The sequence below is a fragment of the Nerophis ophidion genome, linkage group LG18 (assembly GCF_033978795.1).
Source record: "Nerophis ophidion isolate RoL-2023_Sa linkage group LG18, RoL_Noph_v1.0, whole genome shotgun sequence".
In the NCBI taxonomy this organism is placed as follows: Eukaryota; Metazoa; Chordata; class Actinopteri; order Syngnathiformes; family Syngnathidae; genus Nerophis; species Nerophis ophidion.
The window spans coordinates 9,849,187-9,865,542 of NC_084628.1; the positions used below are offsets into that span (position 1 = coordinate 9,849,187).

Genomic DNA, 16,356 nt, shown 5'->3' on the forward strand with positions numbered 1-16,356 from the left:
AATGCGTGGGTTCCCTCCGGGTACTCCGGCTTCCTCCCACCTCCAAACACCTGGGGATAGGTTGATTGGCAACACTGAATTGGCCCTAGTATGTGAATGTGAGTGTGAATGTTGTCTGTGTTTGCCCTGCGATGAGGTGGCGACTTGTCCAGGGTGTACCCCGCCTTCCGCCCGATTGTAGCTGAGATAGGCAACCCCCCCCCGCGACCCCGAAAGAAAATGGATGAATGGATGTTACAGTATTATGATTAAAAAAATATAAAATATTATTTGTAGGCTGGTAGAATAAAAATGTACTAGGTTTTACTGAAAAAAGATATACTTTTTCAAGAAAAATTCTTGATAAATTAAACATTTTTAAAATACTTAATTTAATTGATTTGTTTAAAACGTTTTAAAATACTGAGCATGATAATATTATTATTATTGATATTGTTATTTAAAACTTTAGATATGTATATTCTGCATTTTTTTAAAAATCATACTTTTCTAAGAAAGCTTATCTTTAAATTTAAAGCCTTAAAATTATATTTTTCAATTGAATTAATAAGTTGTAAAAAAAATAACTTATTATTATTAATAATAATAAGCTTTAAAATATTAGTATTTATTTATGTATGCTTTGGTTGTAAAAAAAATCTATAAATATATATATATATATTAAAAGTTAAAAAAATGTTTCATATTTATTTAAAAATACTTTTAAATTATTATTTAAAACTTTAGATATGTGTATGCTGTATTTAAATAAATTCATACTTTTCTAAAAAAAAAAAGAAAAAAGTATATTTAAATTCAAAGCCTTAAAATTATATTTTTCAATTGAAATAAGCTGTAAAAAAATAATGAGCAGATTATAATTATTACTATTTAATAATTATTATTCATTATTAGTAATAATTACTTTGATGATTATTATTAATAATTATTATTAATCGTTATTAGTAATAACTATTATTATTAAGTAATAATACTACTAATAATAATAATACAATAGCTTGAAATATCCATCTATTGCACTGAAAAAAAATCATAGTTTCCCAAGAAAAAATTGTAAATTCAAAGCTTTAACATATTTATCTATGTATTCTTTGGATGTAAAAACAAAAAAGAAAAAAGTAAAAAGTGTGCTGATTCCCATCACAATTATTATTATTCGTAATGTTGTTAGATTAGATTAGATTAGATAGATTAGATAGTACTTTATTCATTCCGTCAGGAGAGTTCCTTCAGGAAAATTACAATTTTCAGCACAATCCCATTCAAGATCAGACAAACATTACAGGGAGACAGAACAGGATCGCTGACGGGTCTGCCAGCTTCCAGCGCCCCTTACAAAAAAAAGATGAGATATAGGTAAACAAGGGGGGGGGGAATAGAAGATTAAAATGAAATAAAAAAATCGGTCTTAGCCTGGGCCTTGGAGAGGGGGTGCAGACTGAGGCCAAGGGAAAAAAAAAACAACAACAAAAAAACAACAACTCATAGCCATAGTACACATCCCTCTTCCATGTGTATAAGAGGGAAACATCAAACATCAAAGAACACAGAGGACATTAAAGACATTAAAGCAGCAGATACAAGCAGACACTTCTACATATAGCTATGAATAAAAAGTAAAATAAACATATCCACTGCGGTGGCCTCTGCGGTGATCCATGCCATCGTCCGCTGGGGAGGAGGGAGCCTGGCCAGAGACAGAAGCAGACCCAACAAAGAAACCAAGACAGCTGACTCCACTCTCGGGCAGTGTCCAGTCCGCATGGATGAGTGAGGATACGTCCAAGGTGACTGAGGTGTCCGACACCTGCTCACCCAGCCAAGACACCACGAAGCCTCTCCGTCCCAGCGCTCAGTGCTAGCTCCGCAGCCCTGTCCCCTCATCCGCATCTCCTCCAGTCCCTCCAAACGGACTCCGGTGTGGCAGAGACCCAGCAGCTGGTCTCCATGGCCAAAAGGCTCCCGGGAGGCAGATCCAGAAGTCCACAAAAAAAGCACCACAGAGGTCACAAAAGTGCCACCCCTTGTCACACAGTCCCAAAGGGTCCCGGACCAAAAGGCAAAAAAATATAATAACACATGAAAACAAGAGGGAAACAAAAAAGGATGATACAAGAGCACAGAGTTCCTGCCTATAGCAGCCACTACAGCAGCGCCATCTTGGAAATGCTGTCTCCAATTTATTAATCTGATTATAACCAGTTACTCAAAATATTAAAAATTAAAAATAAACACATGATGCACTGAAAATTATATATATTTTCAAGAAAATAAAATGAACCTATAATGTCCAATCTTGTTGAAATTAATTGTTTTTATCATATTTATTTAAAAAGACTTTTGAATTATTATTATTGTTATTGTTAATACTGTTTTTGTTTTACTAACTGTATATTGTGCAAAATATGTACGCTGTAAATCTATTATTACAAATATAGGCGGAATAGTGGTAGCATTGTTTTAATTCTTATACATAAATACATTTGAAAAACTAAAAACAATACATATTCATCCATCAACACATTATTTACAGTAAGACTCGTTTTAATTTTTATTAAAAATGATAATAATAATAATACTGTCAGAACACTAATCAACCACATCATATATTTATCACATTCTCCCGTCTCATTCCCAGCCAATCAAGTTATATTCTGTATCTTATTTATATTTTTTCCCAATTCACTGACTACCATTCACCACTAATCAATTTCAGGGTCCATTTAAGCGGTTTGATATAATAAATGTGTCCACCAATTAGCCTAATGGAGCCTCGGCAACATGCAGTCGGAGTCATTAGTACATTATACTCATGAGCTTCCCAATCCCTCTCCCGGGACAGAAAAACAACCACCGGTGTAAAATGTCAAGTATGCTGCAGAGTAAACAAAGCAAATTAGCCGGACGGCAAATCAATGTGACTTTGTCCTCTGCTTATGATGTCACCTACACAAACAATGAGTCTAAAGAATGTGCAAATGCTGTCACATAATGTCACTTTTAATATCTGAGGCAGCGAGGGGACGCGTGAAGAAATAAATAACCTCACTGTTATTTAACCCCGACTGCAGGCTGCCTTTTTTTTTATTTTTTGTGGGCCCTCATAAAAGAGGAGCTGCAGGTTTTGTTTTTTTTTGGCAGATTCGGTGCTGGCAGGCTGTGCTGAGCATCTGGCCATCAGCAGATTGTGTTAATCTAGCGGCCGCAGAGAAAAATCCTCTTTATGTCTCAAGTGCGAACGGCTTCAAGGATGAACTCTGACAAAGATTTATGTTTCAGGGGTGCCACAATAAATTGACGTTAACGACGTTAATGGTTCTATAATCCTTCTCATGTAGGACCTCAGGACCATGGCTGCTGGGTGTGTACAGAAAGGGACCGCTTGATGTTCTGTATTCATGCACGTGATTTGAGATTTGAGATTTGTGCTGTCTCCAATTTATTAATCTGATTATAACCAGTGACGTGCGGTGAGATACACACCAGGCATAGATATTTTTGGAGTTTTTTTTTGTTTGTTTTTTTAACTTAAATTCATATGAGCAGTTCTAACCATTATTGATTAAGGTTCCACATGTCACGCCCAGGAAATCATGTTTTGTTTTGGTCATGTGATGGTTTTTTTTTTGGACATTCTGTTCTTGCTTTTGCGCTTCCTTGTTTTTGTTTGTTACCATGACAACTCATTAATTTTCACCTGGCCCTCATGTCACGCCCCTGTCATCAGCCTTCACACCTGGTTGTAATGATCTTAGTTATTATTTAAGCCACAGTTATCTGATAGTCAGTCTGGCAACTCCATCCATTTTCTACCACTTATTCCCTTTTGGGGTCGCGGGGGGCGCTGGCGCCTATCTCAGCTACAATCGGGCAGAAGGTGGTGTACACCATGGACAAGTCGCCACCTCATCGCAGGGCCAACACAGACAACATTCACACTCACATTCACACACTAGGGCCAATTTAGTGTTGCCAATCAACCTATCCCCAGGTGCATGTCTTTGGAAGTGGGAGGAAGCCGGAGTAGTCGGAGGGAACCCACGCATTCACGGGGAGAACATGCAAACTCCACACAGAAAGATCCCGAACCTGGGATTGATCCCCCAGGATTGCAGGACCTTCGTATTGTGAGGCAGACGCACTAATCCCTCTGCCACCGTGAAGCCCTGTCTGGCAACTTTACGTCATATTCCGCCTTTTGCTTCATGCCATGTTAAGATGTTCGTTTTGTCACAGCGCAAGTGTTTTTGTTCATGTTTTTAGTTTGTAGCCTTTGTACTAGTCTTTTGTTTTTTCATAGTCAGGTGTTTGTACCTCCTTGTGAGCGCCCTTTGTTTGCCTTTTTTTTTTTAGTTATAGTGTTAATAAATCAAAATGTACTTACATTCACGTCTCGCTCGTGCCAACTATCCTTTGCGTCGCAGAAACAATCCATGTCCAAGTCCATGTTTGACAGCACATTAGAATAACAGGAAAACGAAGGGACTAATTTGCTTCCATAAAAACGTTATCATAATGATATTATAGTTTGACAAATTGGTCCAAAAAGTATTTCACAAAGTTCTTATTAAATACTTTTTGGTTACCATTTTCTTTTAACAATATAAATCAAGTATTGTGAGTATATTTTATCTTTTTGTATTTGTACCTGAAGCATCAATAACACCCACACACGCTGGCTTACTCCAATAAAAATGCCATGTTTGTTATAAATACAGTTTAAAAAAATAAAAAAAGTCCGCCTTCCACTGGAGGGACGTGTGTCTGCTAGCTTTAGCGCCCCCATTTCTCCCAGTTTGGCGAGTCGGATTACTGCTGAGGCAATATATCGCCCCCTACTTTGAGGCAGAGGTACTTGCTGCCTCATGGCCTGCCTTTTCCCCGTGGCATCAAGCTCGCATGCCCTCTCACGCTCAATACACTTTGTGAAGGCACCACCTGTGTCTGCCTCACTTCTGGTCTGCTGCATTATTTTGATCAGGAAACACAGAACTTCCGCGATTTCGACCATGAACATTATCCAAATGTACAGGAACCACACCAAAATCACATAGAGCATCGACCAAAAGAGAAATATTCAAACTTATTTTATTACTCTGTTTTTTTAACATCTCAGAGTCAAACCTTTTACTCCGGTATAGCCCGGTTGGTAGAGCGGCCGTGTCAGCAACTTGAGGGTTGCAGGTTCGATTCCCGCTTCCGCCATCCTAGTCACTGCCGTTGTGTCCTTGGGCAAGACACTTAACCCACCTGCTCCCAGTGCCACCCACACTGGTTTATATGTAAAAATTAGATATTGGGTTTCACTTTGTAAAGCGCTTTGAGTCACTAGAGAAAAAGCGCTATATAAATATAATTCACAATTCACTTCACTTCTGGTGGCAAGGTGAGGCACTGCCTCACTTGCCTCCCCTGACAGCACGTCACTGATTATAACCCTGGTATGTGTGGTATTTAACATTCAGAAATGTTAAATACTACCAACTATGAGGTGCAACAAGTCTTCCACTTAGGAAAATCTGAAAGCCGGGTTCAGAACAGCTGACCTGCATTACAGTAAGAAGGGATTCTCATGGCCTCATTCGTTGCGACTTACCTGACACGTGAAACGTGACAAATTTGGGGCGGGCACTATCCACTTTAGCCACCAGATGGTAGTAGAGTGTAGAATATCTTAAAGTTTGTTTTGTGGTACTTCTAACTTTTTACATGTATGCTAGCATGTCTTTTTAAACCATTTTGACTATGAATATAATGTATTTACCCATGGGGCTCGTTATATCACATGACTGTATGTGTCTTATGACAGTGTTTCTTAACTATGGGGCCAAGGCCTATTGTTGGACCAGGAGCGCATCCCAGGGGGCCGCCTAAAATATTTCTCAGGCAGTTATAATGCATGTATTCACCATTTGTGGCAGTAATGACAATCTCAAAACAGAAGTCTGAAGATGTTTCTAAGCGCAAAAACTATGACCAAAGTGGCGATGCGGTATTTTCATTTGCACTTTAATTTTTTGACACTTTAGTTAAGAAACACACTCTTTATTTGTTTAGGCTATTTATTTTAGCACAACATAATTGTATGTAAATTTATTGAAAGTCCAACTCGTGCTTTCCTCGTCAGTTCCCACGTTGTTGCCGAATGTCATGATCATACTTGCCAACCTTGAGACCTCTGAATTCAGGAGATGGAGGTGTGGTGGTGGGTGGGGGTTGTTCGAGGTTGGGGGGTAGCGGGGTTTGGTGTTAGTGGGGGGGGGGGGGTATTTTGTGGCGTCCCAGAAGAGTTAGTGCTGCAAGTGGTTCTGGGTATTTGTTCTGTTGTGTTTATGTTGTGTTTATGTTGTGTTACGGTGCGGATGTTCTCCTGAAATGTGTTTGTCATTCTTGTTTGGTGTGGGTTCACCGTGTGGCGCATATTTGTAACAGTGTTAAAGTTGTTTATACGGCCACCCTCAGTGTGACCTGTATGGCTGTAGACCAAGTGTGCCTTGCATTTACTTATGTGTGTTTAAAAACCGTAGATATTTTGTGACTGGGCCGGCACGCTGTTTGTATGGAGAAGTGGACGTGACGACAGGTTGTAAAGGACTCCAAAGGCAGTGCCTTTAAGGCACGCCCCCGATATTGTTGGCCGGGTGGAAATCCTGGAGAAATCCGGGAGAATGGTAGAGATTTTCGGGAGGGGCGCGGAAATTCTGGAGGGTTGGCAAGTATGGTCATGATCGCAGACCGCGACCATCCTTAGCTCCTTCAAGGTTTGAAGGAGTCAGACGTTGGCCTCAAGCCCCCCGGAGAGGTGTAGGCAAGCAACAAGGCTGCCCGCAGCCTGACCACAAGGTTCAGTGAAGCACACCGATGTGGCGACGCGGATGAAATATTCATCCTTTAAAGCCGGCTGGCAATAAAGATAAAGTTACAGGAGAGATAACCACAAGAGTATGCATCCTCTCATAGTGCCTGCTTTCACTCTTTGCAGCCTGTCACCACCTAGTAAAAGAGATCTTTATCATTCCAGAGAGGCTCGCAGTCCGCCACCACCGACTCTCAGGTATACTTTACCCCCACCGGGTCTAAGTCGCCTGAGGCCAGCCTACAAAGAGCAGCAATAACGCGTCTTCTCCCATCTCCAGATGACGGCGTGGAGGGCAAGAGGGAGGCCGGAGGCCAGGCGGGAGACTCCAAGGAATACTGCGCCTCAGATAAGGACATTGTGGAGGTGGTGAGGACCGAGTATGTCTACACCCGGCCTCCGCCTTGGTCGGACGTGCTGCCCACCATCCACGTCATCACGCCCACGTACAGCCGACCCGTGCAGAAGGCCGAGCTGACCCGGCTGGCGAACACCTTCCTCCACATTCCCAATCTGCACTGGATCCTGGTGGAGGACTCCCAGAGGAGGACCCCCCTGGTGACGAGACTCCTCAGAGAAACGGGGCTCAACTACACCCACCTCAATGTGGAGACGCCCCGGAACTATAAGCTGCGGGGGGACACCCGGGACCCCAGGATACCCCGGGGGACCATGCAGAGGAATCTGGCGCTGCGGTGGCTGAGGGAGACGTTCAACGCCAACAGCAGCCAGGCCGGGATCGTCTACTTTGCGGACGACGACAACACTTACAGCCTGGAGCTGTTTGACGAGGTTCATGCTGCTTTCTTACTACATTTCTCAACTTTTTGTGGCCCTGAGCAACATTTTGTTTGTGGCCCCATTTTAGCCTAACCTAGTGGTTAGAGTGCCCGCCCTGAGATCGGTAGGTTGTAAGTTCAAACCCCGGTCGAGTCATACCAAAGACAAAAAAAATGGGACCCATTACCGACCTTATTGGCACTCAGCATCAAGGGTTGAAATTGGGGGTTAAAGAACCAAAAATGATTCCTCGGCTGCTGCCCATTGCTCCCCTCACCTACCAGGGGGTGAACAAGGAGATGCATCAAATGCAGTGGGCAAATTTCACCACACCCAGTGTGTGTGTGTGACAATCATTGGTACTTTAACATTATTATTTACTATTATCATTATTAGACTCCTGGAGGGGTATGACAGCTATGAGGTTCAACAAACAGAAGTCTTAGCCTTAGGAAAAACTAAGAGACGGGTTCCAGAACAGCTGACCTGCGTTACAGTAGGAAGGGATTCCTATGGCCCCATTCGTCACGAGTTACCTGACACATGAAACGTGACGAATTTGGGGTGGGCACTATCCATTTTAGCCGCCAAGTGGTAGTAGAATGTTGAATATCTTAGTGTGTTTTGTGGCAATTCTACCTTTTTACATGTATTATGCATGTCTTTTAAACCATTTGACTATGGATATAATATATTTACCCATGGGGCTCATTATATCAGGTAGGTAGGTAGGTAAGTAGGTCTTCATTGTCATTGCGCAAGTACAACAACACTTTGTTTTCAGCACAAACTCACTACTCACAACTTACTCAGTGGCCTAGCGGTTAGAGTGTTCGCCCTAAGATCGGTAGGTTTTGAGTCCAAATCCTGGTCAACCCATTACTTACCTTGTTGGCACTCAGCATCAATGGTTGGAATTGGGGGTTAAAGGACCAAAAATGATTCCTGGGCGTGGCCACCGCTGCTGCTCACTGCTCCCCTCACCTCCCAGCGGGTGAACAAGGGGATGGGTTTCACCACACCGAGTGTGTGTGTGACAATCATTGGTACTTTAACTAACTTTAATATTATTATTTACTACTATCATTATTAGACTCCTGGAGTGGTATTCTCGCTATCAGGTTCAACAAACAGAAGTCTTACCCTTAGGAAAATCTAAGAGCCGGGTTCCAGGACAGCTGACCTGCGTTACAGTAGGAAGGGATTCCTATGGCCCCATTCGTCACGAGTTACCTGACACATGAAACGTGACGAATTTGGGGTGGGCACTAACCATTTTAGCCGCCAAGTGGTAGTTGAATGTTGAATATCTTAGTGTGTTTTGTGGCAATTCTAACTTTTTACATGTATTATGCATGTATTTTAAACCATTTGACTATGGATATAATATATTTACCCATGGGGCTCATTATATCAGGTAGGTAGGTAGGTAAGTAGGTCTTTATTGTCATTGCGCAAGTACAACAAAACTTTGTTTTCAGCACAAACTCACTACTCACAAGTTACTCAGTGGCCTAGCCGGTCGAGTCATACCAAAGACAAAACAAATGGGACCCATTACTTACCTTCTTGGCACTCAGCATCAAGGGTTGGAATTGGGGGTTAAAGAAACAAAAATGATTCCTGGGCGTGGCCACCGCTGCTGCTCACTGCTCCCCTCACCTCCCAGGGGGTGATCAAGGGTGATGGGTCAAATGCAGAGAATAATTTTGCCACACCAAGTGTGTGTGTGATAATCATTGGTACTTTAACTTTAACTAAACTCTTATTTTGAAAATCTTGCTTTCCAATTCCAACTAGTGTGTTGGTTTTTCATCCATTGGGTGTTGTCTGTGCTGCTCTTTCTTTTCCGGTATCCTCCGCAGCTCGGTCGAAAGAAGGAACAAATGGTGTGTTCCTTCTAGCCCAGGGGTGTGAAACATTCGCGATGAGTTTGCTAAGTATAAAAATGTACCTGACATTTTTCAATGAAAGAAACAGCTGTTCTAAATGTGTCCACAAGATGTCGCAATAGATATTCTTTGTATCTCTGTAGATGATGCTACATATGTCAGTCGAGGAAAATGATCAAACTACATCCATAACATACTTTGAATTTGATAAAATCTTTTTAACTTGATGGATTGAAAATTAACAACAATGAGTTAACTGATGAACAATTCATTGAATTAATTAAATTAAATGCATTCAGAAAATGTAAATAATGGCAAAAAAAAAAGTATTTATTTCAGGCAATGACATAAAAAAATAACAATAAAAAAAGTACAAAGTTGACAACACATAATAAAAATTAATATAGCGCAAAAGGTATAATGTATAGTATGTAATGCAAATAAAGATAGAATACTATTAACCGCAACATGTAAATGTAAAACTCCCCCAACAACATTATGATTTATGCATTTTCAGAATGGGCTTGTTCTATTTTTAAAGAAAGAAAACAATCCAAAGTCGTCTTTGTTTTTAAATTATCGTGCCGTGATTTTACCAGTCCGGGCCCACTTGGGAGTATATTTTTCTCCATGTGGCCCCCAATCTAAAATTAGTTTGTCATCCCTGGTTTGTGTTAAATAAATAATATTCTGTTTGATTAACACATAATTTTGCATCATTTGACAAGGTTGTAAACTGTTAGTAGGTTAAATATACAGTATGTATAGTAATTATTGATTGCTATTCCAATCAAGAGTGAGATTATTAATTATAAATTTTTTCCAACCCGATCCAAGATATAAGTAGTCTGCTTTAATCGCATGATTTCACAGTATTCTGGACATCTGTGTTGCTGAATCTTTTGCAATTTGTTCAATCAATAATGGAGAAGTCAAAGAAGAAAGATGTAGGTGGGAAGCGGTGTATTGCAGCTGCCTTTAGCAACACAAACACAGCCGGTGTTTCCTTGTTTACATTCCCGAAGGTGAAGCTTTACTATGGAACAGAGCGGTCAAGCGAACATGGTTCCTGACCACATGTCAACCGGCAGGTTTCGGTGAGAAAATTGTGGTAATAAGTCGGCGCTTACCGTAGACTTGAGCGGAGCTTGCGTCCTCCTGCAGCTGTGTGGCTTCCCTCAGAGACACTGACAGTCACCACACCTGTGGCCGACTTTCAGGTACCATATAATCCCACTAAAACACGAGTAACACAATAAGCAGAGAAGGGATTTTCCAGAATTATCCTAGTAAATGTGTCTAATAACATCTGAATCGCTCCCTCTGCAATCTCCTTTTTTTTTTTCTCGTTTTAGCGGTTTAGCTCAGTTGGTAGAGTGGCCGTGCCAGCAACTTGAGGGTTGCAGGTTCAATTCCCGCTTCTGCCAGCCTAGTCACTGCCGTTGTGTCCTTGGGCAAGACACTTTACCCACCTGCTTCCAGTGCCACCCACACTGGTTGATTGTAACTTAGATATTGGGTTTCACTATGTAAAGTGCTTTGAGTCACTAGAGAAAAAGCGCTATATAAATATAATTCACTTCACTTCACTTCACTTTTCACTGTCACTATCCGCATCCACAAATCTTTCATCCTCGCTCAAATTAATGAGGAAATTGTCGCTTTCTCGGTCCGAATCGCTCTCGCTGCTGGTGGCCATGATTATAAACAATGTGAGTATGTGAGGAGCTCCACAACCAGTGACGTCACGCGCACATCGTCTGCTACTTCCGGTACAGGCAAGGCTTTTTTATTAGCGACCAAAAGTTGCGAACTTTATCGTGGATGTTCTCTACTAAATCCTTTCAGCGAAAAATATGGCAATATCGCGAAATGATCAAGTATGTCACATAGAATGGACCTTCTATCCCCGTTTAAATAAGAAAATCTCATTTCAGTAGGCCTTTAAGTGGACCCTGGTGTCCAGAAGGTTAAGAACCCTTGCCTTTATGATTAACTGGCGACCAATCCCACTACCACCAGTGCTCTTAATAAAGGGTTAAAAAGTGTACGAGCTCAGCAGCCACTTGGCTAAAGCGAGAGAATAGTGTATTGATTAGGAAGCAGGGGGAAAAAGGCAGCTTCAAAGTGTTCTTATCGAGTCTATTTTTGAGGCCATTGTTATTGTGTTCTTTATGGGAAACCAATGGCAGCATAGATCTGTGCTCACTCATTGTAGGAATCCGTCCTGTCTAATTGTCTCGCGCCGTCCATCTAGTATTATTTTTGCTCCTAACAAGCAGGGCATTTATCAGCCACGTAATCAGCACATCTACCAGCCAGTCGTCCGTCTTGACAGCCGGGGAACACAACAGACTATGGGATTTCGGTTCAGAGTGTCAAGTATTGACGGCGTCTGCCATTACCTTTCTCTGGACATCAGCCAAAGTGCTCCGTCTCCTTCAGAGGCGCGCCAACAGGCCTATTTATGTGGCGCAGTCATGGCCCTGAGGAGGCGAGGACAATAAAAAGAAAGACAGGAAGGAATCAGACTGATCGGTTAACGTTTTCTAACAAGCCGACTAAAATAAAGTTTTTCCTGTTGAAAAGTGTTCAATTTAAAGGCCTACTGAAATGAGATTTTCTTATTTAAACGGGGATAGCAGGTCCATTCTATGTGTCATACTTGATCATGTCGCGAGATTGCCATATTTTTGCTGAAAGGATTTAGTAGAGAACATCCACGATAAAGTTCGCAACTGGAGAAAAGTCCTGCCTCTACCGGAAGTCGCAGACGATGACGTCACACGTGTGGGGGCTCCTCGCATATTCACATTGTTTTTAATGGGAGCCTCCAACAAAAGTGCGAGAAAACGACAATTTCCCCATTAATTTGAGCGAGGATGAAAGATTTGTGTTTGAGGATATTGATAGCAACGGACTAGAAAAAATTAAGCAAAAACAAAAAAAAAACGCGATTGCATTGAGACGGATTCATGTTTTTAGACACATTTACTAGTTTACACATTTACATTTACTAATTTTTAATTTTCCTGAAGGAACTGACCTGAAGGAATCAATAAAGTACTATCTATCTAGGATAATTCTGGGAAATCCCCTATCTTTCTATTGTGTTGCTAGTGTTTTAGTGAGTTTAACAGTACCTGATAGTCGGAAGTGTACGTCCTCGGCCGGGTCTCAGGGAAGTCGACGGCAGCTGTACGGGAGGCGCAAGCTCAGCTGATATCTGGTAAGTGGCGACTTTTTAACCACAATTTTCTCACTGAAACCTGCTGGTTGACAAGTGGTCGGGATCCATGTGCGCTGTGATCCATACTAAAGTTTCAACTCCGTGAATTTTAAACAAGGAATCACCGTGTGTTTGTGTGGCTAAAGGCTAAAGCTTCCCAACTTCATCTTGCTACTTTGATTTCTCCAATATTAATTGAACAAACTGTAACAGATTCAGCAACACAGATTTCCAAAATACTGTGTAATTATGCCGTTAAAGCAGACAACTTTTAGCTGTGGGTGTGCGTAGCACTCATACTTCCTAAAAACCCGTGACGTCTTGCGTACACGTCATCGTTACGCGACGTTTTCAAGACGAAATTTTAAATTGCAATTTAGTAAACTAAAATGGCCGTATTGCTATGTGTTGCAATGTTAATTCTTCATCATTGATATATAAACTATCAGACTGCATGGTGGGTAGTAGTTGCTTTCAGTAGGCCTTTAATTGAACATAGTAACTAGGGGTGTGGGAAAAAATCGATTCGAATATGAATCGCCATTTTCATGTGAGATTCAGAATCGATTCTCATTTTTAAAAATGTTTTTTTTTAATCAATCCAACAAAACAATACACAGCAATACTATAACGATGCAATACAATTCCAAAACCAAACCTGACCCAGCAACACTCAGAACTGCAATAAACAGAGCAATTGAGAGAAGACACAAACACGACACAGAACAAACCAAAAGTATTGAAAGAAAAATTAATATTATCAACAGTATCGATATTAGTTATAATTTCAGCATAGCAGTGATTAAAAATCCCTCATTGACATCCTCATTAGACATTTATAAAAATAAAAAAAGAACAATAGTGTCACAGTGGCTTACACTTGCATCGCATCTCATAAGCTTGACAACACACTGTGACCTATGTTTTCACAAAGATAAAATAAGTCATATTTTTGGTTTGTTTAATAGTTAAAACACATCTACATTATTGCAATCAGTTGATAAAACATTGTCCTTTACAATAATAAAAGCTTTTTCCCAAAATCTACTACTCTGCTTGCATGTCAGCAGACTGGGGTAGATCCTGCTGAAATTCTATGTACTGAAAGAATAGAGAATCCTTTTAAATCAGGAAAAAATAGTTTTTGAATCAAGAATCGTGTTGAATAGAAAACAAAAAATCGATTTTGAATCGAATCGTGACCCCAAGAATCGATATTGAATCGAATCGTGGGACACTTAAATATTCGCAGCTCTAATAGTAACATTCAATTAGATTTAGCTAAGGTTAAATTAGATTTAAAACTCTGTATTAATTATTTAAATTCCTCAGTTCCAGCCTTTATTAAGACTTTTTCTTACAAACTGTAGTTTCAAGCATGTTTTACTCAATATAGGTCATCAAATCTCAGCAACAAGCTGTAATATCTTACTGAGATCATTTAGGACCAACACACTTAAAACAAGTAAAACACTCACACATAAAGTCTGCTTAGTGAGAAGAATTATCTTATCAGACAGAAAATAAGCACATATCACCCTTCAGAATAGAAGCGCTGGGAGAAACACAGTGAAAGGACTGGAGAGGGAGGAGGATTTGGGCTCGAGTCCGGCAAGTGACGATTTGAATCTGCCAACATTAATCAAATAGCCTTACTTTAAAAACAACACAACAAAGACAACATATACATTCTGATCAAGCTCCTGCATTCCAAACGACTCCCTTATCGTGAGACGGCACACAGCTGCATAACAATTTAGCTCCGGTTTATCGTCTCTGCATCCCCGAGGATTGAGAATCCGATGCCTTTGTTCTTTCTTTTGTTTCTTTTTTCTTAAACATCCTCCCATCGGTGGGCAATGCATGAGTAAAAAGTTGCACATCAACATCCTGATTAGCGTACATTCCTATGCCTTTGATTGGCTGCTAGCAGAAAGGGATTTGTGACAAGTCTTGCCTGTGCCAAGCCTGATTATTTGCTTATTATGGCAGTGCAACAAAGTATTGAGATGAATCACATACTGTATGCACGGTTTATAATTACAGCGCCCACCATTAAGACCCAACATCCTGACTGTCAGGGTCAAACACTGATGACATATATTAAACGAGACAAGAAGCAAGGAATTAAACAGAGACAGAATTCAATTTGGCTCAATTTGAGGAGAAACGCCTGGATAGAGTGTCTCAGCACGCTCTGGCGAAAGATTGTACGCCACCTCTTTATTTGGAATTTCCTTGTTTACATAACATCTGTTTCTACAGGAATGAGGGGTATGTAAACAGCTATTGTTTTCGATCACATTAACACTAAAGAAAAAGATGCCTCGGGCTTGGGCTGGTCCTGGATCGAGTTTGGGCAAGTCTTGGTCCACAACAGATAACCCCTCCCGTCTCTTCCCATCGTAAACAATGGAATTTTACAAGACTTTTGGTTTGGTGCAATAAAGACAGCCTCTGTCTGCTCGCCGGAAGTTTTCGAAAAGGGAAACTTTTGTGATAATTTACACATAATTATTGTAACACTGACAATTTGTGTCTCGGTGCCAGGCAAAGTAAACTCCCAACCCAACAATTCCCCGCAGCACCCGGTGTGCTTTCATGCTGTTCCAAAACAACCGCGCTGCTCTCTGATCTGCCGAGGTTTTTCTGACCACAGAGATCACACGGACGCGGAGGATGACATGAAAAAAAAAAAAGAAAAAAGCCTATTTGGCAAAGCGGGGGATTTCACAAGCAGATATTGCTTTAATTAGCACGAGTGGCATGCAGATTATTTCTGTCTTTTCTTTGCACTTTTATTTCACAAAGACTAAACACAAGGGAGATGATCGCGAATGTAAAAATATCCACCGATAAAGTCTGGGCTGTGGTGCTGCATCAACGCTACGCCGGCTCGCACTTCCCCCTTCAAAACCTTCTGTTAGTTTGATGTTCTCCACAGGACGCCGCCACCTTGTACTGACACGTATATTCAGTGGTACCTCAACTTAACCCTTGTGTAATGTTCATATTGTTGTTACTCAGCCAGCGTTTGTGGGTCTGATGGACCCGTTGCATTTTGTGGCTTTTAATGCCATTTATGGTAAAATACTGAACAGTTGTTTACCTTATCCCAATAAACATCTGTTCAGTATTTTAACATAAATGTGTGGGGGTATATATATATGTGTGTGTGTGTGTGTGTGTGTGTGTGTGTGTGTGTGTGTGTGTGTGTGTGTGTGTGTGTGTGTGTGTGTGTGTGTGTGTGTGTGTGTGTGTGTGTGTGTGTGTGTGTGTGTGTGTGTGTGTGTGTGTGCGTGCGTGCGTGCGTGCGTGCGTGCGTGCGTGCGTGCGTGCGTGCGTGCGTGCGTGCGTGCGTGCGTGCGTGCGTGCGTGCGTGCGTGCGTGCGTGCGTGCGTGCGTGCGTGCGTGCGCGCGCGCGTGTTGTCCATCGAGTCCGATGGACAACACACACACAACCATAAGCAATAAGCAACACACAACCATAAGCAAGCAAGTGTGTATATACACTTATATATATATATATATATATATATATATATATACATACATACATATATATTTGCATATACTGTATATACACATATATACATATA

The 16,356-nt window shown here is 41.0% G+C and overlaps 1 protein-coding gene across 4 annotated transcripts in view; it reads left to right on the forward strand.

The window, feature by feature from the left end:
• The window catches only part of b3gat1a (beta-1,3-glucuronyltransferase 1 (glucuronosyltransferase P) a), a 308,974-nt gene that overhangs the window by 265,272 nt on the left and 27,346 nt on the right, over positions 1–16,356 (forward strand). For 2 of the 4 annotated variants that reach the window (XM_061878725.1, XM_061878724.1), the window contains 2 exons: positions 6,983–7,054; positions 7,137–7,648. In XM_061878725.1, coding sequence (XP_061734709.1) covers positions 6,983–7,054; positions 7,137–7,648 — 584 coding nt within the window. The remainder of the gene's footprint in view (positions 1–6,982; positions 7,055–7,136; positions 7,649–16,356) is intronic. The other 2 variants (XM_061878726.1, XM_061878728.1) reach the window with 2 other exon arrangements.